This window comes from Pipistrellus kuhlii, unplaced genomic scaffold (assembly GCF_014108245.1).
Source record: "Pipistrellus kuhlii isolate mPipKuh1 unplaced genomic scaffold, mPipKuh1.p scaffold_m20_p_18, whole genome shotgun sequence".
NCBI lineage: Eukaryota > Metazoa > Chordata > Mammalia > Chiroptera > Vespertilionidae > Pipistrellus > Pipistrellus kuhlii.
Window position 1 is genome coordinate 22,418,887 of NW_023425493.1, and position 25,909 is coordinate 22,444,795.

The following is a 25,909-nucleotide window of genomic DNA, read 5'->3' on the forward strand; positions in this document are numbered from 1 at the left end:
TTTTAAAAGTGATCAAGTTAAAAAATTTTATTCTAGAGATCCAGCATAAATTTTATAAAAACCAACTTTAGAATTTACCTGTCACTGATAGAAACCAGAAAGTCTTTAGGGGTAGAAGAAAATAATTCATAATTTGCAATGTCAAACTGCTTTACTTGAATTGGTTCACAAAGTTCAATAACAAACCTTCAAAAAGAAAAACACAAGACAATTTAGATAAACCAATTAAAACAATAGTTCATATTAAACATTACATTAATAGTTTGCATAAACCAGATGTTCATAAACTGACTCGTTTAAAAAGGAAGAAGGATGATTTGCACCCTTAGTTATCTATAAGGGAACACTGATATTTCCCAAGCGTATCTTTAGTCAGGGAGGGGAGACTACAAATAAACAAATCTTGATTTTATGCATAATATTTTTTTAAAGAGTACTTTAATGAGAAAGGGCATTCTTGGAGAAGAAATTACTTTATTAAGAACAGTTAGTGATAGTATAAACTGACTAGTCTAGGGCAGTTTGGCATATACACTGAGTGGCCAGATTATTATGATCCCTGAATGCATAATAATCTGGCCACTCAGTGTATATCCTATATAATAAAAGGCTAATATGCAAATTGTCCCCTCAACCAGGAGTTTGACCAGCAGGCAGGCCAACTGCCCATGTCCCCTTGCCCTGGCCAGGCTGGCTAGAACACACCCATGCAAGAATTCATGTACTGGGCCTCTAAAATATATATATATATAAATATGTATATATATATATATATATATATATATATATATATATATATATATGTATGTATGTATGTATATGTATATATATACACATATACATACACACACACACACATATACATACACATACATGTGTGTGTGTGTGTGTGTGTGTATATGGGTGTTTTTTTTGAATGGCCAGATTATTATGCATTTGGAGATCATATTAATCTGGCCACTCAGTGTATATTGTCTCAAGAAGTACCATAGAGAGGATCCAAGATGGCTGCTCGGGTAGACACCTAACCACAGCAGCACACAACAATTTCAATGGAATACAACTAAAATGTAGAGTGGACATCGCCCAGAGCTAGAGGTAGTCGACTGACTGAAAATTCTACAACAAGAAGGAAAGAGAAAACCAGAAGGAAAATCAGAGGAGCTGAAAAAAGCCTAAGGTACGGAGACATGCTGCGTGCTCGTACGCACGAGCCCGCGCGGAGAGGTCACAGCCGGAGAGGAGGAGAGGACTGGGTGCTGCCTGGCGTTCCCTAGCAGGAAGGAAATAAAACCCCCAGCCTGGGCTAAACCCTCGAACCGGCAGCGCTGATCCCCAGTTATGAACCAGACCCTGGGGACCCAGGCTCCAGTGGGGGAGACGGGGCTGTGAGGCGGAATCCCAAGTGAGCAGCGAAAAGCAGGGCCCCGGGAGTCGAGCGCACTTTGCGCGCAGAGGACTGAATGTTGACTCTGATGCTGGATTACCCTAGCGGGAAGAAACAAAGCCTCCGGCGGCACTGAGCCTCAGTCCGGACTGCTCTGAACCCCAGTCCTGGACCAGACCCTGGGGACCCAGGCTCGGGCAAGGGGAGACGGGGCTGGGAGGCGGAATCCCAGGGGAGTGGCAAAAAGCAGAGCCCCCAGAGTCACGCGCACTGCGCGCAGAGGACAGTCTGTTGACTCTGATCCTAGACTCCCCTAGTGGGAAGGAGAAAAAAAAAAAAAAAGCTCCAGACTGGAGGAATGCGACAGGGAGCAGGAGCCCCTGCCGGACACCAGCCAGCTGGGCGCTGGCAGGGAGCCGGGCGACGGGACCCCCGGGGGGGAGGGGGTGTGTGCCCCCGAGCCATCGACCTCTGAGCGCGGGCAATGGAGCAAGGCCAGGGGCTGCTTCCTGGGCGGCGCCGACCCCGGCAACAGGCTGGAGCAGCGCGGGAGCCTGTGGAGAACAAAGGGGTGCCACAGGCCAACCTGCTGAGCTCCCAGGACAAGGAGGAAGAAACCAAAGTTCTCAATGTGAAGAAATCAAGTGAGAGCAAAAGATAGTAAAATTACTTAAGAAAAAATACAAAGAAGATCTTGAAAATTCAAAGACTAAGTCAGAACTCAACTCACCAGCCAACATTGCAACATAAATGCGTTTTAAAAAAAAAAAGGACAGAATGTTGGAACAGCGGCGGCCAGGCCTAGAGTGCCCAGGCACAAAACAATGGCAACCGGGCCCGGAGCAGCAACAGCCAGGCCCCAGAGCAGCAGCAGCCAGAACTAAAGCAACAACAGCCAGCACTGGAGCAGCCAGACCTGAGGCAGAGGCAGCCAAGCCCAGGGTGGCCAGTCCAGGAATACCCAGACCTGGAGTGGCTGGACCCGGAGAAGCCGAGCCCAGAGCAGCTGGGTTGGGAGCAGCCAGGTCCAGAAGAGCAGTATCCAAGCCCGGAGCATCCAGGCTGGGAGCGGCCAGACTCGGAGCAGGCAGGCCCGGGGCAGCCGGGCCCAGGGCAGCCGGGTCTGGTGCGGCCAGGCCCGGAACAGCAGCTGCCAGGCTGGGAGCGGCCAGGCCCGGAGCAGCCGGGTCGGGTGCGGCCAGGCCCGGAGCAGCGGCTGCCAGGCTGGGAGCGGCCAGGCCCAGAGCAGCAGCTGCCAGGCTGGGAGCGGCCATGCCCGGAGCAGCCGGGTCTGGTGCGGCCAGGCCCGGAGCAGCGGTTGCCAGGCTGGGAGCGGCCATGCCCGGAGCAGCCGGGTCTGGTGCGGCCAGGCCCGGAGCAGCGGCTGCCAGGCTGGGTGCGGCCAGGCCCGGAGCAGCGGTTGCCAGGCTGGGAGCGGGCAGGCCCGGAGAAGCCGGGTCTGGTGCGGCCAGGCCCGGAGCAGCTGTTGCCAGGCTGGGAGCGGGCAGGCCCGGAGCAGCTGGGTCTGGTGTGGCCAGGCCCGGAGCAGCAGCTGCCAGGCTGGGAGCGGCCAGGCCCGGAGCAGCTGGGCCCCGAGCAGCCGGGTCGGGTGCGGCCAGGCCCGAAGCAGCAGCAGCCAGGTCCAGAGCAACTAGGTCGGGAGCGGCGGTGACCAGACCCGGAGCAGCTGGTTGTGGAACGAACCAGAGCAACAGAGGCCAGGCCTGAAGCAGCCAGGCCCGGAACAGCTCGCTTCTCGCCTGCCCCTGCCCCACGGCGGCCTCTCAGACATGGCTGGAAACTTTTGTGGGAACTTGAGTGTCGGCTGAATCAAGGGTCTGATGAAGGCTTAGATCTGGATGTGTTGAGTTAGTATAGGGCTGGGGTGTTGATCTGTGAGTGCCTTGGGTGGGGCCTGGATGAGGCTGGTTGACCTATTTGGAAATGTCTTTTGTGTGAAATGTATCATTGGGCATGTGGTGGTATTATTGATATGAGAAAATGCTAAGTAACAGATTTACTATCTGAAAAAGGATTTACTATCGGGGAAAGGGAGGGAGGAAGAGACTGAACATAAACTGTGCACCTATAAATGAGGACAATGGGGGATGGGGAGGGGGCGGAGGGTGGGGTGGGAACCTGGTGGAGGGGGGAAGAAATGAGGAACCTTTGTAACAATATGAACAATAAAGATTGATTAAAAAAAAAAAAAAAAAAAGAAGTACAATCATAGTCTTAGATTTAGCAACACGTTTCTCAAAATTTATCCTAAGGATACATGACTCCATTTATTCATTCTTGTTTATATATTTTAATACACCAAAGCACAGTTTGGGGGTTGGGGATGATAGTCAACCTTAATGGTTAGCAGTGAGGATTCACAAAGGAGGATTGATTTCATTGCCCACTCAGACAATAAAATACCATAGAGCAGTTAAAAATGGCACAACAAACTACATACTTCCCATTATATAGAAATATGGAAAGTATAATTTATAGTGATAGAAAACTGACCTGTAATTGCTGTGGTGCGGGGGGTAGAAGGAAAAATTACAAAGGAGCACATGAAAATTTGGGGGGAGAAGGATATGTTCCCTATCTTTATTGGGTGATGGTTTCATATATAAAATGTCAAAGTGAACTAACTGTACACTTTGACATGTTGCAGTTTAGTGTACATGTAGTTCATTGTATTCCAATGATACCTCAATAAAGCTGTTTTTTTAATTTTTATTTTTTTAATGTTTTTGTTTGCTTGTTTATTTCAGAGAGGAAGCAAGAGGGATGAGAGATAGAAATATCAATGATGAGCGGAAACTGGTTTGGCTCAATGGATAGAGCCTCGGCTTGGGGACTGAATGAAGGGTCCCGGGTTCGATTCCGGTCGGGGGCATGTACCTTGGTTGCGGGCACATCCCCAATGGGGGGTGTGCAAGAGGCAGCTGGTCGACGACTCTCTCTCATCGATGTTTCTATCTCTCTCCCTTCCTCTCTGCACAAAATCAATAAAATATATATTAAAAAAAAAAAGAAATATCAATGATGAGATGACTCTTGCACGCCCCCACTTGGGATTGTGCCTACAACCCAGACATGTGCCATGACTGGGAATCAAACCATGGCCTCCTAGTTCATCGGTCAACACTCAGCCACTGAGCCATGCAGGTCAGGCAATGAAGCTGTTGTTAAAAAATTATGCCAGAGACCTATATTTATGGACATGGAAAAAACGCCACAAATCTTGCTGCTTAGAGAAAAAAAATGAAAAATATGGTGTCATGTATGTTAATTAAACAGTATATGGCATTTGGAGAAAAGAAATAATCATGACATCTAGCACTCAATACTAATAAACTATTACATCAAATGAGATCATATACTGACAATTAAATGTTAAATAAATTTACATTATTTATTTTAAAAGCATTAAAATTAACATACTGTGTGTAATCTTGGACAATAGAATCAAGTTCTAGGAAATGGTAAAAACAATCAGGTATCAGAAAGATACTCATGAAGCAAGCAAGCTGACATGCACTGAATGCTGAATGCTCACCCTGGGTCAGATACCATGTTAAATTATTTAATTCATTCTTTAACTGTAAAGGTCATTATCTCCATTTTATAGAATCTACCTAATAAAAGAGTAATATGCTAATTGCCCATACCTTCACAATGCCAACCAGCCAATCTGGAGTATGCAAATTAACCCAACAAAGATGACGGGTTAATTTGCATATACAGCCATCACGCAGCAGGGCTGTGAGGCAACCAGGGGAAGGAAGGCCCATTCTTGCACAAATCTTCATGCATCGGGCCTCTAGTTATTTAATAAACACTAATTGGTTATTTCACATTTTCCTCTCTGTCTTTTAGTAACAGAATCCTGCTAGATAACACTGGTTTAGTTTGGTTTGGGGTTTATGTTTTGTTTTTTTACCTCCTTCTTAAGAAAAGCATTTTGTCCTAATTTTATATCCCAGGATCTAAGGTAAGTACATTATCAGCACCAATCAATCACAAGTACTTGTTAAAGGACTACATGAAAAAAATCAATCTAACCTCAACACAAAAGTTTAATATAATACCTACATACTAAAGGCCCGGTGCACAAAAATTTCATGCATTGGTAGGGTCCCTAGGCCTGTATGCAATCAGGGCCAATTGGGGCCTTCCAGCTGCCAGCTGGGGCCTGCCTTCATTCTACACAGCCCCCTAGTAGTCAGCACACATCATAGCAAGCGGTTGAACTCCCAGTTGGTCGAACTTCCCAGGGGACAATTTGCATATTAGCCTTTTATTATATAGGATATATAGTGTGCTTATTAAATTTTATATTACTTACCAAATCTTAGTGCTGCAAGGATTCAACATATAAAGATCCATATTTTCTATAAGAATAGCAGATGTACTCTAGTTTAAAAAGAGGGGAAGGAATAAATTACTTAAGTAAAAGTATTTATTTAAATTCTAAAACTGTCTATGATTTTTATATTTTTAGATCTTAAAACACACCTGACTCTGAAACACTCATTTGGGAAAAAACACTAATTTGACTAAAAATTACCAGCATGGCTATAGCACTGTTAGTCTTAGAACATCACATTTGAAATTAAATGTCTATTACTATAAAGAAAAACGATTCCCTTTTTAAAATTTCACACAGGTTTAATTAAAAACAGGGAACATGTCCTTAAGTAGGTAAATGGATAAACTGCGATATACATCCAACAATGGAATATTATTCATCACTAAAAAGAAATGAGCCAACAAGCATGAGAAGACTGGGACAAAACTTAAATGTATGTTACTAGGTAAAAGAAGCCAATCTTAAAGGCTACATATTATATGATTCCAACTACTTGACATTCTGAAGAAAAACTATTAGGTACTAAAAAGATCAGTGGTGGCCAGGGATTGGGGGGAAGAAAGGATAAATGGGCAGAGAACAGAGGATTTTTAGGGCAGTGAAAATACCCTGCATACTACCAAAATGATGGATACATGTCATTACATAATTTGTCTAAACCCACCAAATGTATGATTGAAAACTATGTGCTTTACATGATAATACTGTGTCAGTACAAGTTCATCAACTGTAATTAATGTATCACTCGAGTGGGGGATATACTGATAATAGAGAAGGCAATGTATTGTGTAAGGGGAGGGAGAATGGGAAATCTCTGTGCCTTCCTCTTAATTTGCTATGAACCTAAAACTGCTCTAAAAAATAGTCTTCAAAAGAAATAGAGTGCAATATATCAACAAATATAACCTAATTCACACAAGAAGAGCTCTTTAAAAGCATAATCCTACATTTACTAGTGCATTAAGAAACAGCTCATGTTAAAATATAGTCCCCAGAAAATCACTGCCTATATTTATTAAGGTCACTAGCTTCCTATACATGTAGAAAATTTTTATACTTAAAGTACCTTGGCTTCTGGATTAGCTGCCAAAATTTTGGCACCACATTCTACTGAGGCATAATTATTTCGATTTTTCTGGACCTTTTTTGTGGCATGTAGACCTCCATTAGAAGATGCATGCATCGACTGACCTGCAGACAAACCTTATTACAAACATATGTATGATGATTATGATTGAAAATAACCCAGCAACATAATGATCTCAAAAGCAACAGATGCTGTCTAAAAAAGAACAGGTTTTAATGCTTAAGAGAATATTTTTAAAACCCATTGAGAAATTCAAAAAGCTTTACCTCAATCGCTTTAAAATACCCCAATCACACAAATTAGCTACAAAAACCCACATTGCTTAATTTATGTCTAAATAATATAACACAAAGTGAAGTTCATCCACAAGAATAAAAGCTTTTAAAAATACAAAATACATTTAATTCTATTAAGGATGAATGCTATCTTCTATCTTTGTCCCCAATATTAAGAATTCTTAACTCTGAGAACTGGTCTACAAGAACAAAAAGAAAGTGTTAATATCTTTAGTGCAACTGTATTTACAGTTTAAAGCTTTATGACTCAGAACTTTCCATACCTTAATTTTCCTCTCATATAACTGAAATGAAATCACTGCTCTGCTATCTTTCCCTTTTTTAATCCTCATTGAGTAATTTATAAGAATGGATTTTTATTAGAATTAATCTGTATATAATTATACACAGATAAATTACATATGGGTAATTAATAGTATTTTGGTAAGTATTACCTTTAAAAAGTTTTCAAAGTTTTCTTTTATTTGACTAATTAAAAAGAGAAAAGCGTATTTAACAGTTCCTTTATAAAAAGAAAATAAAAAGGAATAACAGTGCTATCTTACTTTTTTCTTTTTCTACTTCCATAACTTTTTTCTTCCACTCATCAAATGTTGGTATATCTTCTGGGTCTTTGGGACTAGTCACAGATGCAGGGTCAATTTCTTCTGTTTTTTTATAATCAGAACTCTGAAAGAAACAAAGATTTTAACTTTCATAGAATACAAAGACATCCTTTGCAATTTAAATAGTTCCAAAATACATTTTTGTCTCTATCTGAAATCAAAGTAGAACTCAGAAGGAGAAAGGAAAGTTAACTGCCACACTGGGATGAGCCCTGTCTTTATGGTAAGAATCACATATAAGCCAGTCTAGTATTTCACACATAAATAATAAAGGTAAAACAGCCCTTTGAAATAATTCTGGTTGAAGAGCCTAAATTTAACCTTGTATTATTCAGTTAACTAATATTCTGAAGATACTTAAAAAGTCATAGCTGCTTCTTTATAGCTCTCTAGAACCTGCTTAATTAAATAAAGATTTTATGTATCTGACATCAAAGGGTGATAGTGGCAGAAAGCCACTTAACTGCATGTAATCAGAGTTCATATGAGGAACAATTTATACATAAACAGTGTACTGGAAAGAGTATCATGAAGTAAAAACTTGCTCTCAGGAAGCACAGCTCATTTCTGTTTCACGTGTTTTTTTTTTTAATCAATCTTTATTGTTCATATTACAAAGGTTCCTCATTTCTTCCCCCTTCCACCAGGTTCCCACCCCACCCTCTGCCCTTTCTGTTTCACATTCTTCATCAACTACTTAATCCTTGATTTTACGCCAAATATGGTTAGCAAATTACAAGATTAATTAACAACAAAAACGTGTCATATTAACAAATTAGGAAATAGTGCAATGCATAATACCTACCTCATTTTTTAAATTTAAATTATCTGACGCATTCAATGCAGATTTTGGATCATCACCACCCTGATCACTTGCTGGAACTTTCGATGCAAATTCTGATTTTGTTATCTTTCCTTTACCACGTGCAGAGGACACATTTTCTATATGCTGGCCAACAAGGCTATTTGAAAATAAAAGAGACATTTAAACAAATTTTAATTAAATAATAAATTTATACAATCTAAACTATTACAGTTATCACATACAAAGTAAACTGAAAAAGGAGCACAACAGGGATCAGTTTTTTCTCAATCAGAAGGTGGAATCAAGCATCCACCAAAGTCCACTTGAATATGACACTGCTGTTACTACAGAGTCATACAAAGGCAACCGCTGCTCACACCCACCTTTCATGGGGACTGACAAAGGAAGGCTGGTCGGTGGGAACACTGACATCCAGGGCCTCACCAACTTCACAGTCGGTTTCAGGTTGCTCAGTTTCGTGTGGCTTGGCTATAAGAATAGTACCAGATTTTTCTATTTCACTAAAAATAGAAACAAACAAACAAAAACAAGCTGATAATTTTATTCACATTATGTAGAATAAGTTAAAAATTATACCAGTGATTTCCAAAACATAATCTAAGCCAGAAAAAAATACTTTTCCCTACAACACTTCAATTTTACTAGAAAGTCATGTTCAATATAATGAGAAAATAAGGTACTGTTCAGATATATATTACCCAGCCTTGAATTCTTTCTGGAACAAACATTTAAAACTTTTAAATACTAAGCACGTCTTCTGTTCCTTTGTCCCATATTGGGACAAACTCCTAAATGGTAACTGGAACATCTCTGTGCACAGTTCCTTCAACCTGACCCTTACATTCTTAAGAAGAATAGGTGTTTTATTTTTAAAGTGCTTATGGTTAAAAAAAAAAAAAAGGTAATGATAATATTAACTGACACATATATTCTATGTGCCAGACTTTGTCCTATGCACTGTACATATATTAATTCATTAGATAAAGGAAATCTTTAAAGTAATATTAAGGAAATTTTATTATATTTTGTTCATTGTACTGTTGCTTGAAGGAGCTGGGAGAATTACATAATTGGTTTTCTAAATTAAGAAAACCTTAAGCCTACATGTTCTGAATATTTATTATCAAGTTTGAAAAAGGAAGGTATTCACACAAACACATAATTATATATTGGAATGCCATAGTGATACTTAATCTGACACTTGAATTTTTGATAATTATAGAAACAATTACTCAAGTAAGTATTGTGTTTCTTAAATAACTAAAACCTCACTTTACTTAAATGATACAGAGATTTCACTGCTGGGATCTAATCAGTTTCACCACGTTGGACAGCAAAATAAATAATCATTATAAGATCATTATACTAAAAAATAATAAAAAGACAGGCATTATAACTTAGGTCTGCTATATTTCTATCTAATGAGATTCTTTTTTCTTTTCTCTCTAATCACTTACTCAAGTTTTGAGATTGGAATGATCTCTGAGGTAGATGAACTGGAAACATTTTCAATGTTTTCACTGCCCACTAAAGCGGAAGAATCTTCATGTAGATCAATTGTAGAGTGTGTCTCAATCACAGGTGGACTTAACGTTTTTGACTCCATATTCTGTTTTAAAGAAATTTATATTAAATATTGAGATTAATAAATTATCTCTTTAGCTGAACAGGACTATATAAAAAGTATATCTCAAAAGTGGCAATATAAAGAATGTTCACCAAAAGAGTGAAAGTCCTTTCTTCCAATATTACCATCCTAAGAAATATAGTTCATATTAAAATTCACAAACTAGGACAAAGGAGTTTATCTTTTGTCTTTCCTATTTTTTATTTTGGACCTACAAATATTTCCCTCTTACTGTAATTAAATAATCCTACTAGCAACATAGAAATCCTATGTAAATGTACAAAATAATACAACACACAGTTCTTACCCCCTGAGCAGTTAAGAAGATAATGAGTATCAAAAACAGGACAAGGCATGTACAAGTAACATTAGGAGGCCATTAGGAATCTTGCTACTCCTTCAGTCCTGGGTGTTCTGAGCCATTTGCCCCTCCCAAACACAGTCTGAAATCTACCTAATATCTACTCATGTTTGAAAACCCTACCAGCACCTCCTCCCCCACAGCCAACCCTAAATATAATTAGCCATCCCTCTTCCTCTAGGCTCCAATGTTCCCTGTACAATTTTATCACAACATCTATACATCTCTTTTTCCTCAACTCTTCTATAAACACCTTGATTAAAGACTATATTATCTTGATCTTCATATTCTCAATACCTAGCAGCACCAGACATTTAATGCTTACTAAATGAATAAATATCAAGTGAGAGGTGCTCATGCTCAGTTCAGAGAAGAGACTATGGACTAGAAAAACTAGGATCCTTAAGAAAAGGAGGGCCAGTATGTGAGCAGAAAGAAAATACAAGGCATAGTCAGAATACAAAATGTGATCATGTGGCAAATTATTTACACTGAAATGAAAAATTCACAGTGGAATGCAAATCGTTTGCATTTTATGGTGGAGGCCTTAAGAACAAGGACTATTATTACATAGTAACAAATATTGTATGTATTATCATTTCAACATGTATTTAATGTAAAATTTGAGGTATTTGCACTGTTTTATAAATTAAATCTGATGTATATTTTGTAATTAGAGCAAATCTGTTTCGACTAGCTGAATTTCCAGGGCTCAACAGTCACATGTAGCCAGTGGCCATGATACTGAACAGCAAGAGTCTATAAGATGTGCAATAAGCAACTTCAAAGTGTTTGAGCAAGAGTATGCCTGATGAAAATTCTGGAAAATGAACAATGGTAGGACTGTTCAGGAGAATCATGTAATTAGAAGGGATAGAGAGATGACTTTTCTCTCTCAGACACAAATCTTTGACAAATGTCTTCCAAACACAACAAAACGAAACTTACTACATCTCCTTAAATAACCCAATTAAGTCATAAAATAGCTCTAGCTGAATTTAAAAAAGAGAATTCTCCCTCATTTTGAGCTGAAATTTTATTTCTGTTAATATGTGAGATTGTTTTTCCTTAGTCCCTCTTCCAGCTCAAATATCCCCAGTTCCTTCAGCCATGTCTGATATTAAATGGTTTCCAGATGCTTCAGCATTCTGGTCAGCTTACATTCTGGTCTAGTTTTTAGTACCTTTATAAAACCTGGGGTACAAAATTAAAAATAATATTTGGGACATAGGAGAGAAAAAAGGAAAACATTTTAACCTATTATTAATTCATATTCTACAAAAGCGATTAAACTTTGTTATCAAAATACTGTGCTCTACACACAAATACTTTTTGTTGTCAGAAAAAAATTTCCTAACACCTGAAAATCTGAAGAGAGAAGATACATTATAATGAGCAAAAATGAAACCTAAGAAGAAATGAGCACTTACACCCAAACTTCCACCACAGAGAAAATGGTCTCACTTATTATTCAATCTGTAATTGTGCATTTTCTCAAAAGCAGTAATAGTCTTAGCAGTTGAATAGTACTAAAGCCAGTTGAATAGTTCTTCAAGAAAAGAATCAATACCCAATACTTTAACCAAACATATTTCCTATTTTATGAAGTAGTTAGAAAAGGCATATAATTAAGAGTCAAAGCAGCATAACTTACTTGTACATCCACAACATAGTCATCTTTTAACTTATGTTCTTCTGGAAGAACAGGTAAGTTTGAACCCACTTTTCCTGATAATTCGGCACTGACAGGTCCCTCTTGTTCATCCTATATTGCAACAAACAAAAAGCTAACTGATAAAAATTGTTTCACACAACAGTCCTGAAGCAATATTAAAGACCATCTCTTCCTATATTTTACAACCCAAACATTGTCTTGAAAGCATTTGACTCTAAAAGCTTTTAACTGTTTGCACATTTATCTATCTTCCTGCACTCCCCTCCTTGTACTCCCCTAATATATACACTAAATGAGGTCATCGTGCATTGGGCCTCTAGTAAATATATAATATCTTGGCGATAGCTTTATTTCAGAATTACCCAAGTAACTTCTCATATTACAGCGAGGGAAAATATTATAAATCTCCACCACCAGAAATTATGTCATATAATTTTAAACTACTTTTACTCTGAATATGTTGAGGAAGTCTTAGAAAGCTGACACACAGATTACATTGTCAACTTTAAAGTACCTTTTTCTGGAATTGTACATCTTCATTTTCTAGCGCGCAACTGTCATCTTGAGAGTAATATGATGAAGCTGAAGCTGAAGAACTCTCTTTACAACACACCGGCCAACTGGGAAGCCTGTGAAATGTCCATTACCACCACCACCAAAAAAGAAAAAAGGAAGAAAAAGAAAAAGGAAAAGATATTAAGCCCACATATTCTCTACTATGCACTAGAATTTGGGTCAATAAACACAAGGATGATTCCTATCTAATGTCCTTAAGAATTTAATTTAATGATAAAGACAAATGTACCTAAAACAAGGAATTTTTATTTAAAGCCCTAGTAAGAAAATATACTGTTATCAGCATTCCAATAAGGGATTATTAATTTCATGAAGGTAAAACAGAAAAGACTTCACAAAAGGAGTATCTGATTATCATCCCACAAGGAACAGGGAAAACTGTCAAAAAGCTAACTAACCTCAGAAAGCACCAGATGCCTATGATAGTCTAAATTCTACCAAACAATTAAGAACAAATAACTCTAAAGCTACCTATGTTATTTCAAAGCATACTGGGCTTATAGGGGAACATAATAGGAACATCAAAAATTAACAGAAGTAGCACACACAAATGAATACCACAGTTTATTCCGCTTATGGAATCAGACAATCATTAAAGAAGAAAGTATCTAGGAACACAGCAAAAAATAATATTATAATCAAGCAGATATTCAGAAGTCATTCAATATAATAAAATTTATTTATTTAGTTTTGCCATGAAAAAACATTAGGAAAAATATTTTTATCTCCACAGGCACTTAAATCTGATAAACTTAACACATCTCACAAGTCAATAAAATAAGTAGATATTTAACATGGGAAATATATATATGCATAATACACAGGCTTAAAAGCCAGTATCACACTTAGTGAAGAAACCTAAAAATACATTATTTAGATCTGAAACAAGACAAGAATGTCCATTATCACTATTATCCTATCTAATAAAAAGTAATATGCAGATTGACCATCACTCCAATACACAAGATCAAGATAGCTGCCCCTATGTGGTCAAAGATCCTGCCCTCATGTGGACACAAGATGGCCACCACAAGACGGCCACCACAAGATGGCCAACAGGGGAGGGCGGTTGGGAGGGACCAGGCTTGTAAGAGAGGGCAGTTGAGAGGAACCAGGCCTGTAAGAGAGGCAGTTGGAGGCAATCAACCCTGCAGGGGAGGGCAGTTAGGGGTGACCAGGCAGGCAGAGAAGGGAAGTTGGGGGCAAACAGGCTGGCAGGGGAGCATTTAGACATCAATCAGGCTGGCAGGCAGAAGAGGTTAGGGGCAATCAAGAAGGCAGGCAGGCGAACAATTGGGAGCCAGCAGTCCTGGATTGTGAGAGGGATGTCTGACTGCCTGTGGCAGTTAAACATCTTGAGGGGTTCCAGATTGGAGAGGGTGCAAGTTGGGCTAAAGGACAAACCCCTCCCTACCCCCCCCCCCGCCCCTGTGTACAAATTTCGTACACCAGGCCTCTAGTTACATTATAGTAGGATAAAAGGTATATTAAGAGACTACACATGTATTCATCTATTTTAATGAGAAAACTTGTTATTTACCTATAATTTCCACAAAAACATTTTAGGTGTGGTCTTAATACAAGATTCTTTAAAAAATACTACAAGTACAAAAGGAATGAATGACCCTGAATAAAGTAAATGCCTAGATTCAAGAGGCATATTTTAAGGACTTCAATTTTTTCTTAAATCTGACTCCTTTCATTTTAAAAAGTACATTTCTAAATAGTTTTTTTCTTGAAGGTTTTCAACATGAATGTATAGTGACTGAAGTTTTTCTTGTAGTGACAACCTAGAATCTAATATTGCCAGACATTATGATGTTTTAAGAGTATGTTACAACTATGCTTCTAAAAATTATCATTAAGGTTTAAATGTTAGGATAGAAGGAGTATCAATTAGTTCTTACCAAAGGGAACAGGAGAAAGACTCAGGAATTTTTTTTTTTTTTTTGATTTTTTGAGAATTTAGCAACTAAACTGAGACTTAAGTGACAAGGAAGACTTCATTGAGAGAAAACAATCTTTGTCTCAGGCCATACCACCTTGAATGCACCCGATCTCGGAAGCTAAAAAAGGTCGGGCCTGGTTAGTACTTGGATGGGAGAGAAAACAATTTTTAATGTGAAAGTGATTGCTGGTACACCATTTTTAATGACATCAATGCCTCAGAATGATAACATTTTACAACTGCCTAACAGAAATACTGAACTGTCTTCAACAGTTTTTTATTTCTATAATTTATCAAAGAAATATTATAATTCAAAATTTATTACTATTTTATTTCTACCTAGTAAATTTTGAAATATAATTCCACCTAATAAATATTGAAATAAAATTCAGAAATAAATTTTGAAATATAATAAATTTCAGGACAAGTTAATATGCAATGAAGGATATGCTGATATGCAAATAAGCCAATAAATGTCAGGTAGGAGGCAAAACTAAACTGGGGTCCATCAAACTTTCAAATGAGTTAATATTATTTCCCTCTGAGTTATATAGAAGAAACTATATAAGCACTTAAGGCTTTCAAGTAGGTACCAGATATTATGTTACATGCAGGGCTTTGTTAGGCATAATTTCCAACTCATTAAACATCGAAGTTATAAAGACAAAACATTATAAAGTATCAATTTTGCCCTAACTCGTTTGGCTCAGTGGAGAGAGCACTGAAGTATCCTGGGTTAGATTCCAGTCAAGAGTACACACCCGGATTATAGGCTCAATTCCCATCAGGGGGCATGCAGGAGTCAGCCCATAAATGATTCTCTCTCATCATTGATGTTTCTATCTTTATCCCTCTCCTCTCCTCTCTGAAATCAATAAAAATATATATTTTTAAAAGTATCAATTTTAATTAAGTAGATAAAATTTAAGTTAATTGAAAAAACAGTCACTAAGAGAGAAATGTATTATCTATTGGTAAAAAGATATAATGATTATAAATACATATGCACCTAACAAAATCACTTCAAAAAATATGCAAAATTACTGATAGCTAAAGGTGGAAAGAAAATAGTAAAAAATTATGATTGCCTATTTTAAATTATGTCTTACAAAATAATAGATGGATAAAACCTAAGAGAACATGAAATTTGTTATTATTTATAGGCAACAAGCTTGCCCAAATATACAGGACTTCACAACTAATTCAAATTAACATCCTTTTAAAACACTATATAAAATATTACCCAAATAATGACCATCTACTAAAGCACATGTGTCAAACACAAGGCCCGCTGGCCAAATCCGTCCCGCCAGGCCTTGCAACGTGGCCCGCACCGCGCTGTCATCACTGTACTCCGCTGCGTTTCCATCACAATGACAGTTTATGACTGTTCAGTAAACCATTCGGCCCGCGATTTAGGCTGGATTTTAGATTTTGGCCCCTTCTCTGATTGAGTTCGACACCCCTATACTAAAGCTTCAAAAGAAGACTCAAATTCCAAAGATCAAAATCTAGTAAACTGTACTCTCCAAGCACATTGCAACAAACTTTGAAACAGAAAGATAACTAACAACATTTTAAGCCTGGCGAAAGAATCACGTAGCAGAATAATCCTTCATTTTGAGGAAACAATAAGGAACATTATGAAATATTACAGCGGAAGACTTACAGGTCAAAATTGGTGAGATATAGATAAAAGAACAGGAAAACTATGCTTTTGAAGGCAATTGAAGATAAATACTGAAAATGACAAAAGACACTGTAAATCCAAAGAAACAAGGAAGGCTAAAACGACAGAAATTGCTAAAATAGAGAAGAAAAATGCAAAAAAAAAATTTAAGAAAACCAAAAGTTGGTCCTTTGAAGAAAATATTTAAAAAGACAAACTGGCAAAACCAATTAAAGATAGTTGAGGATATGAATTAAACTATGGTATAAAAACATGAAAGAACTACAGACAAAACCAATTATTTTAAATTATAAAATATTACAAACTATATATACCAATATACTTTAAAACTTAGGAAAAAAATAGGTGTTTCTGGGAAAGTAGCAACATTGGCGCAAAGTATACAAAACTTGGAATATACTAATAAAGAAATTTGAGTGGCTTAACACCTCATAAAGAGGAGAGACTCACAACCCAGGCTTTTTTTTTTTTTTTTTTTTTAATATACTTTTATTGATTTCAGAGGGAAAGGGAGAGGGAAAGAGAAACATCAGTGATGATAGAGAATCACTGATTGGCTGCCTTCTGCATATACCCTATTGGAGATTGAGCCTGCAACCCAGGCATGTACCCTTGATTGTAATCGAACCTTGGACACTTCAGTCCGTAGGCCAATGCTCTATCCAATGAGCCAAACTGGCTACGGCTATTTGGAAATAATTTCGAACTTCCAAAAGAATTGACATTATAATACATAGAACATCCATAAACTCTATCCATTATCAACCTATTGTTAACATTTTACTCATTTTTTCCCATCATTTGCAATTTGCTTATGGCATGCACCCTTGCTTCCCCTCCCTCTCTCCCTTTCTCCATATAATTTATTTATAAGTATACGGTATGAGCATTATTTCCACAAAATGAGGATATTCTCTTACATATAGTACAGTTATCAACTTCAGTAAATGTTACACTGACACAATGCTTTATCATCTGTATGCAGTTTTGTCACTTAGCACAATAATGTCCTTATAGCATCCCCACCCACCACCTCAAGTACAAATTGAGTCTAGTCCAGCATTTGTCATCAGCATTCTTTAATCTGGAATAGTTCATGGCCTTTATCTTACGTAGCACTGATATTTTTTAAGAACATAGTGAAGTATGGTAGCAACCATACTTGGGTAAAAACTGCTGTTTAATATTTTAACCTTGCTGTTTTGGATTCTGTACTCATTTAAAAGTTATTCTGACTTTCTGAATTTATGTATGCTATCCCAATACTCCGTTGATGATGGTTTGAATGTCCCATTGATTGTGATCTCACTGGTTACTGAAGCACATTTTTCTGGGAACTAAGACAGATAATAGAGTTTCAGTTGACTCAGTGGTCCCAGAATAAGAGCACAAATTATCCCAAATTGCCTCAGTTGCTACAGATAGTGCATTCCTGTTGACTCAGTGATCCCAGAATCTGGACAGCACAATTATTCTAAATTGTCCAGGTGATCCCAGTTTTTCTGTTGATACTTTAGATAACTTGCTCCGTTTCACTTTGGTAAAATCTCGAAACAGGTTCCTCATTCCAGATCCAAAGATGTAATCGATACCTTTGTGATATTCTGCCAATATAAGCCAAAGCGGCAAGCTGTTTGGGGCTGTGAGGTCTGGAGAGCTTTTGCTCTCTCGTATGCCACCAGCCTTTAATAAATGACACCATAATTCAACTTTTTTGAGGCGTCCTTTGTAAGATGGAGGTTACACCACAACAAAAGTCCTTTTATTTTTAAACTAGAGGCCCGGTGCATGAAATCCATGCACTCGGGGCAGGGGAGGGAGAGTCCCTCAGCCCGGCCTGTCTGATGGCTTAGGCCCACTCCCCATGGTCAGTGCGTGTCATAGCAACAGGTTGTTCCGCCATTCCGCCAATTTGCATATTAGCCTTTTATTATACAGGATAATATAATCCTTATTTGATGTTTATCTGATGTTTCCTCATGACCAGGTTCAGGTTATATATTCCTGGCCAGAATCCTTCATTAGTGATCTGTGTCTTTCCAGGTAATACATCCAGAAGCATACAATATCCATCTGTTTCAGCATATGCAATTCCAATGTTAAGTGGAATGAGAAATAAAAACAGTCCATAAAAAGCCTTGTACAAAAAGGTCCACAGTAGTTTTACTCCTAATAGACAAAGACTGGAAGCAGTTGAGATGTCCAATAACAGGAGAATAAACACACTGCAGTATAGTCATACAATGTACTACTACTTGCAAATTACTGATAAATGAAACAACATGGATAAATCTTGGAAACTTTACCCTGCATGAAAGAACCCAGATATAAAAATAAATACTGTGTAATTCCACTTAGATGAAATTCCAGAATTAGCAAAACTAATCCATGGTAACAGAAATCAAATCACTCTTTGTGTTTTGGGGGATTTGCTAGAAAGCGACATAAGAGAACATTCTGGGGTAATGGAAATGTTCTGTATCTTGATGGGGTGTGGGCTACACAGATGTATGCATTTGTCAAAACTGATCCAACTATGTATAGTTAATATATGTAGGTTTCACTATATGTAAATTTCAATTAAAAAATATAACAAAAAAGATTTTTCTCCTCTGTAATAACCTGGAAGATATACTATTAGCAATAATAAAAGTATAAAATAACTTCAGAATTAACCTAAGTAACACCACCACTTATAACTCTAGTAACAATCATAAAATGAAAAGATAAATGAAGAATTAGTATTAATACAGATGGAATGCTGGTGACAGCAATGTAAAGACAATAATTCTCTCCAAAGTAATTCATCACTCAAATATAAATCCTATCAAAATATTTGAAGAATCCTATTGCTCTAAATACAATATGAAAAAAAATGACCCAAGAATAACCATATTAACCAGAAAGCCTGAAGGTAACTAGTTCACCTTGCCAGATGATTAAATTTGTTACAAAACCACTCTAATTAGACTACAGTACTGGGATAGCAAAAGACAGGCAACTGGAACAGAATACTCCCAAAAGCATTCCTTGGCATAAAGTCTCTCTTTAGAAACAACCTACACACAGTGGTCAATAAATACTTTGGAGGTATCAATGACACGAGGCCTTCCTGAAAGTATCTGCTAGAATTCATTTTAATGATGATTCTACTAACTAAATCAAGTTAAAAAAAAAAAAGTGTTTAGTAGGAAAAGTAGGGGAAAAAGAATGATATCAATAGTATATCCATTATGTAAATTCTAAAACCAACAAAACGTTACTGTGGAAAGAAACACACATCTAAATACATACATAAAGGTTGATTGAAAAAAATGCATCGAATATATTCCAGGGTAAATGCCTAAAATGGGGGTAAACAGTAGTGAAACTATCACTCCTATCACCATGGATTAGAAGGTACAAGAGTAATGATATAAAGTGGAGCAAAGATGAGGACCTGGTGGAAAAAGTGGCATTAACTGAGGACGGCCAGCCCAATTATAAACATCTGATGTCTCCAGAAGAAAAAAGTTTTTTTAATCTGTCAAGACCTTTAAAGTATTAACTCAATTTTTACATTAAAGAAACTAAAGCTCAGAAGTTAACTTGCCCAAAGTCATTCAACTTGTGACTGAAAACCTAGATCTCTCTCCACAGCCCATGATCTTTCAGTATTACTGCATTTCATACTTAATATTCTTGAGTCAGTGGATGAACAAAAAGAAAGTAAGGAAATAACATGGATCCATTCACTCAGAAACTGATGACATTAGTCACGCTAGTTAGTGTAACATAAACTATCACAAAGGAGGAACAGCATTTGCCGCATGATGTAGATAGCAACAAGTGCTAATAAACATGACACTTTGCAGTATACTGCCTGGAGTATGGATTTCAAAGTCAAGCTACTGAAGTGTAATCCCAGGTCTCTTGTATATGTTTTTAGGAAAATGACAAAACAGCTGTACCTCAATACCAATACTGTAAATGGTGTTATAAAGAGGAAAATGAAATAATGCACATGCTATTCTTAGCCCTGGCATAGAATATGCCCTAAAATCTTTGCTGTCATCAACTACTGACCTTTCTATCTTCTCTCACTTATCAAATTGGTATGGTTGTGGCACAATTTACCATTTTTTTATTTCTCTGTTGCATGTGGCACCTTAGACCACTGCCACTAGAAACCCTCTCCTTGTTTTGTCAAATAACACACTTCTGCCCATCTCTCTGATTCTCAGTCGCCTTTGATAACTCTGCTTCAGCTCATCATTAAATTCTGGTGCCACCTGCGTTCTTTTCTCATTCTCCCTTTTATCTTTCTTTAAGTATATCTTGAGAAATTTCAGCTATTTTTATGGTTTTGGGTTGGTGGCTGCCAAAATGTGTATCTTTAGCTCTTAGCATGTTCTCCTAACTAGTCTGTTCTTAAAACCCTCCAATGATACCCTATATTAATGCTGAGAATAAATTAAGCATATTTATAAGTTGAATCTCTCCTTCCTTCATTAACCAAGATATGTAAAATAAAACAAAATTAAATCCAAACTTGAATACAGCTTATTCCTTTTCCAAACCGCATCTTCCTACATCCTAGCTCTCACCAGGTGGTACTGTTATCCACCCAGTCCTCAAGTTAGAACCTGAAAACAACCATGCTACTCCTTTTTTACCATCTCCAGTTTATTTTACCTCAAATGTATGCAATCCATTTCTCCCTCCCTGTTGAGACTGCTTTAGCTTAAGCACTCATCTCTTAACCAGAGCAACCCCTAACAGAGCTCCCTAATTCCTACCTTGTTACCTCTACAATTCAACCCTTCATACCACTCCAAAACCTAGTACTAAATTACCTCAGGATATCACTCCTGTTTAAGATCTTTTATAGACTCTACATGACAAAAGTCAAGCTTCCCTGCATTCTTTTAAAAATCTCTACAATTCTTCTACTACCCAAATCTTCATCTTCTGTAATTCCAGCCACTCGTGCCTCCCACTTTATGCTTCAGTGATACAGAATTGCTTGTGTTCCTGGAACACATACCATGTTTCCAAGCTCTGGCTCATGCTGTTCCCAACAATGTTCTGCCCCTGCTCTCACTCCCCACCAACCAAAGCCTGGTGAAATTCTTATTCTTTTTTCTGGGAAAGGAACTAGTTAGTTAGAAACTAGGAGACTTTCCTGGTTTCCACAAGCGGCCCTATTCTCAATTCCCACAGTCCTTTGGCATCTCTCTAGCTAAGCAATTACTAAAACACTAACTGAAATGAACTGTTTATATTCCTGTTTCTCATACAACACTGGGTACATCTAGGGCAGAAAATCAACCCTCTGCCCTGATCTCAGCACAGTGATCTACTGAGCTCTTCCTCTGGCTATGTGTGGAAACAGCCTTGATAAGAGCTTTAAAAAGGGAAAGCCTTGTAATCAGTGACTTCATGGTAAAAGAACTGAACTGGGAATGAGGAATTGCTTCTTACATACATTGGTAAGTACAAATCTGATCCTTAGTACAGAAACGTAGTGTCAGCATTGAATTAGGGCAGTGTGGTAAAGTAGGGCCCTCTCCACACAAAAAAGGGGGCACTGGAGCCCCCTCAAAACAAAACAAAAAAAATATTTTGGGAAAGACACTTAAATGAAACACAGGGGTGGGAAAGTACAGTAAAAATTATGGTTTGGTTTTTTAACATTACTGTCTGGAAATTTGAAAAAATTAACAGAAATTCTATTAAGAACTGAGAGACTTGTGGGAAATGGGTAATAACTTAAAAATTATAATGGAATAATAATATGAATGACAAAGATGACAAAATTGGCTACTAAGAGGAGCTTATCAACTCTTCTACAAACCTTTTGTCTAATTCTGCAATGGCTTTAGGTACCTAAGTGGATTAAGGGGGAATGAGATGTTGGGAAATAACTAAAGCAAAAGTTAGACCTCTAGTTGGGTCAGTGCTGTAATTTCAATATTTTAATTTCCCAAGGAAGAAGGGTTTCAAAAGATACAACATACTCTTTGCCAATCACCGTCATGCACCCATCCTCTTCCCCAATCTCATCACCACCTTTTCAAAAAAACTTCAAGTCTAAATATCCTATTTTAATGTCTTTTAATGGCTTCAGTGAATAATATTAAAATGTCTCTAAATTTGGCAGTCCAAACAAATCTCAAATCATACTAACCCAAATGTTTCTTAAGGTCAAGTTCCATTGCCGAAACCGGTTTGGCTCAGTGGATAGAGCGTCGGCCTACGGACTGAAAGGTCCCAGGTTCGATTCCAGTCAAGGGCATGTACCTTGGTTGTGGCCACATCCCCAGTAGGGGGATGCAAGAGGCAGCTGATCGGTGATTCTCTCTCATCGATGTTTCTGGCTCTCTATCCCTTTCCCTTCCTCTCTGTAAAAAATCAATAAAATATATTTAAGAAGAAAAAAAAAAAAGTTCCACAAACTTTTCACTCTTTACTTAAACTCCAACATTCATTTTTCACCATGGGAATCAACAAACTTCACAGAACTTTACGATTATTATTTTCAGTACTAGGCTAACTGATCTGCACCCCCCACCCCCAACAGGTCATAATATCCTCATTACTGCTGAGTAAAGTTGAGAAATCATATTGAGGTTAGCTTAAGCAAAAGATAGCCAGAAATTATACAAAGTAATAGAAGCGTGGTTCATTTAAATCCACAAATGTTAAGAGCCACATTATAATAAATTATAAATTGTTTTCATCTTCACTATCCAATTAAATTTTTTCTAAATCATGTTTAAGGACACAAACTTAAAACTAGTAAATAAGTCCTGGAAATCTAAAACACAGTACAGTGAATATAAATAACAATATTCTATGACAATCATCAAACTTACTTTATTCCAACTACACACACAAAAAAAATGACGAGACATGCCAGAGATTCTATCATTACAATGGCAATCATATTGCAATATATAAACATCAAATCCACATGTTGTACACCTTAAGTTTAAACAGTGTTATATGTCCAATATAGTTCAAAATTTTAAAGAAATTCAGATAATGGTGCATTTTAAATTTGAATGAGAAGTGTAACCTCTTTGTCCTATGAGCCATTTTTGAAAGTGCTAATGAAAAATAACTTGGTCTAAAGATAGATAAGACCAAGGAGAAAGAGGAAAGATGTCATCTACAAACAACTACGCAGCCAAGGAGGTGGATAATGAATGAACACAAGGTTTTGGTACCTCATTTACAAATTTAAATTTAAAATGGAGTAAGTGGACTCACCTACATGCACGTCTTGGAACCCAATATAATACTAACAGGTGGGATAGCGGGAGCAGACATTGGTCTTAAGAAGATACGGAATCAAAGACAAGAGGCAAAATGTCTTTTTCTCTAAACCATCCATCAACCTTCCTATCAAAAATCCCTCTGCCAGGCAAGTGTTTTCTTTCCCTCTTATTTATGTACCATCTTAAGGGAGAAAGAACTCAACAACTTCAGTGTCTTTGGGGTTTATTAGGCCAGCCCCAAAAATAAAAACAAAAACTGTTGGTCTTTTTGCAAACATAAGCTACACCAGAAACAGTGAATTTGTATTTTCATCAACAGCAAACCACTTTGAATGAAGAAGCACCTGGTAAGTCAGCAAAGCGTCATACATCTCTGAAGAAATCCCTACCAAGTTACAACAATGATAGCAATCCTTGGACAGGCAAGCTCTCTGCTCTTCAAAAACAAAACACAAAAAAACAAAAGTAAAAACAAAAAAAACACACACAAAAAAACAACAACAAACCAACGTGCCAGGAACGTACACACTCCATAAACTTTAGGGACAAGACAGTCCTCCCATTCCTAAGAGACATGCCCCAGCCAGGGCACCAGACGGTGCTGAACCCACTACACCTGAGCCACGCTCTCTTCTAAACCAGCGGCCTCCCATCACCTTCCCCGTAATGAAAAAAAGTGCTTTCATAGCGCCCTCCAAAGTTTCCAAGATCAGCAGCCCCAACTGCACTGGAGCCCAAAGACTGCGGGAAATGGCCAGAACTACAGATGTCCATGGCAACCCCCCCCACCCCCCTCGGAACACCTCGCGTTTTTAAAAAACCGCACGTCGGGAACGTATCCCAGCCGACCAGCTCCATGCGCTGACCGCCCTGGGAAAGCAAGCGGCTGGCAGCGAACTGACCGGCTTCCTAGCACCCATCCCAACGCCGCCCCCCGGGGCCAGGGGCGCTGAGCGCCAAGGCGCGCAGGTGGTCGGTCCCCGGTCCCCCGGCACCCTCCGCTCCCCAGGTCTGTAAACTCCAAAACACACCCAGAAAACCTCCGCACAGTGCTGTCCGGCCGAGCCGGCCAGAGGGTCGCTGAGCCGTCGGTGTGTCGCTTCCTAGGGACCTCGGAGACCCGCACCCTGAAACTCGAGGGGATGTGGGGGTGTGACCTGAGCTGCGCCCTCTTCCACCTCCCTCCCCCCCCCCCCGGCCCCGGGGAAAACCCCGCGCGGGCGAGGCTCACTCACCAGACCAGGGAACACAGAGAGAGGCAAGAGAGCAGGGCCAAGGCCCGCCGGTACTTCTTCATCTTCTCCTCCTTCTTCCACCGGCCAGAAGGCGGCACATCCTCCCGGCAGCCGCCACTGCCGAGGCCAAGATGGAGGAGCCGGAGCGCGAGGATGGGAGCGCGAGTCCGAAGGGTTGCGGCGCCGGGGGAGCGGCTCCTCGGAGGCCCGCGTGCCGGCCGCCCTCACCCAAGGCCCCGCGGGGGCGCTTCACAGGACGACTCCGGGCTCTGCCGCTGCTGCCGCGGCCGCCGCCAGCTCGTCGCGCCCGCCTCCTCCAGCCGCCGCCGATGCCGCCGCCGCCGCCACAGCCGCCGTCGCCGTATCCACAGCCGCCCGCCCGCCCCGGCTCTCCCTTCGGGCTGCCCGCGACCAACGGCCGCAGCGCACTCTCCCGCCAGCAGCCAATCACCGGCGGGGCCGCGACACCTCACACACCGCTGAGCTGGAAGCAGCCGCGTAACCCACGTCCCGCGGCGCTCGCCACTCCGCCGGCCCTCGCGCGGGCCACGCCCCCTCCGACGTCTGGAGGGGGGGGTGAGAGGACACAAAGCGCGAGAGCAGCGAAGCCAGCGCCCCGCCCACCGCAAGTCCCGCCCAATCAGAGGGGCTCGCGTTCAGGAAGTCTGAGAGGAGCCCCGTGACGCTCAGCCCGCTTCCTTGCAAAGGCCGGCCCCTTCGCCCGAGGCCCGCGCCGACTTCGCGCAAGGCCTCTTGGGAGTTGTAGTGTACCTTCCGAAGCCTTCCTTTCCCTTTTCCTTTTTCCCCCTCGTCCCTCCTGGAATGACAGAGTGGATGGAGAGGTTTATAGTTTCGCTTCTCACCACAAGACTGGCCAGCTTTGCAATTATTGCACTCAGGTTTCCTCTTTGGGTATAATTTTTGGGGTGGTCTAGAATGATGGTGGAGAGAGAAAAAAACAAAAC

At 39.4% G+C, this 25,909-nt stretch overlaps 1 protein-coding gene and 1 long non-coding RNA gene across 11 annotated transcripts in view; both read right to left on the reverse strand.

The window, feature by feature from the left end:
* Positions 1 to 25,472, reverse strand: part of SUCO (SUN domain containing ossification factor) — a 55,435-nt gene extending 29,963 nt beyond the window's left edge. For 2 of the 10 annotated variants that reach the window (XR_004988664.2, XR_004988663.2), the window contains exons 1-10: positions 24,945 to 25,472; positions 12,748 to 12,862; positions 12,213 to 12,323; positions 10,028 to 10,179; positions 8,933 to 9,070; positions 8,550 to 8,706; positions 7,685 to 7,808; positions 6,823 to 6,959; positions 5,733 to 5,800; positions 79 to 186 (exon numbers count right to left, since the gene is read on the reverse strand). Coding sequence is in view for 7 of the 10 variants with exons in the window: in XM_036441997.2 (XP_036297890.1) it covers positions 79 to 186; positions 5,733 to 5,800; positions 6,823 to 6,959; positions 7,685 to 7,808; positions 8,550 to 8,706; positions 8,933 to 9,070; positions 10,028 to 10,179; positions 12,213 to 12,323; positions 12,748 to 12,862; positions 24,945 to 25,006 (1,172 nt within the window). In the remaining 3 variants the exon portion in view is untranslated. Of the gene's footprint in view, positions 1 to 78; positions 187 to 5,732; positions 5,801 to 6,822; positions 6,960 to 7,684; positions 7,809 to 8,549; positions 8,707 to 8,932; positions 9,071 to 10,027; positions 10,180 to 12,212; positions 12,324 to 12,747; positions 12,863 to 24,944 lie in introns of those variants that run through there. The other 8 variants (XM_036442000.2, XM_036441998.2, XM_036441999.2 and 5 more) reach the window with 6 other exon arrangements.
* Positions 13,470 to 14,828, reverse strand: LOC118721238. The gene is made up of 2 exons (XR_004988665.1): positions 14,274 to 14,828; positions 13,470 to 13,725 (listed from the first exon to the last, which is right to left on the reverse strand). It is a non-coding gene; the product is annotated as an uncharacterized LOC118721238 (long non-coding RNA).
* Positions 25,473 to 25,909: the final 437 nt, after the last annotated feature.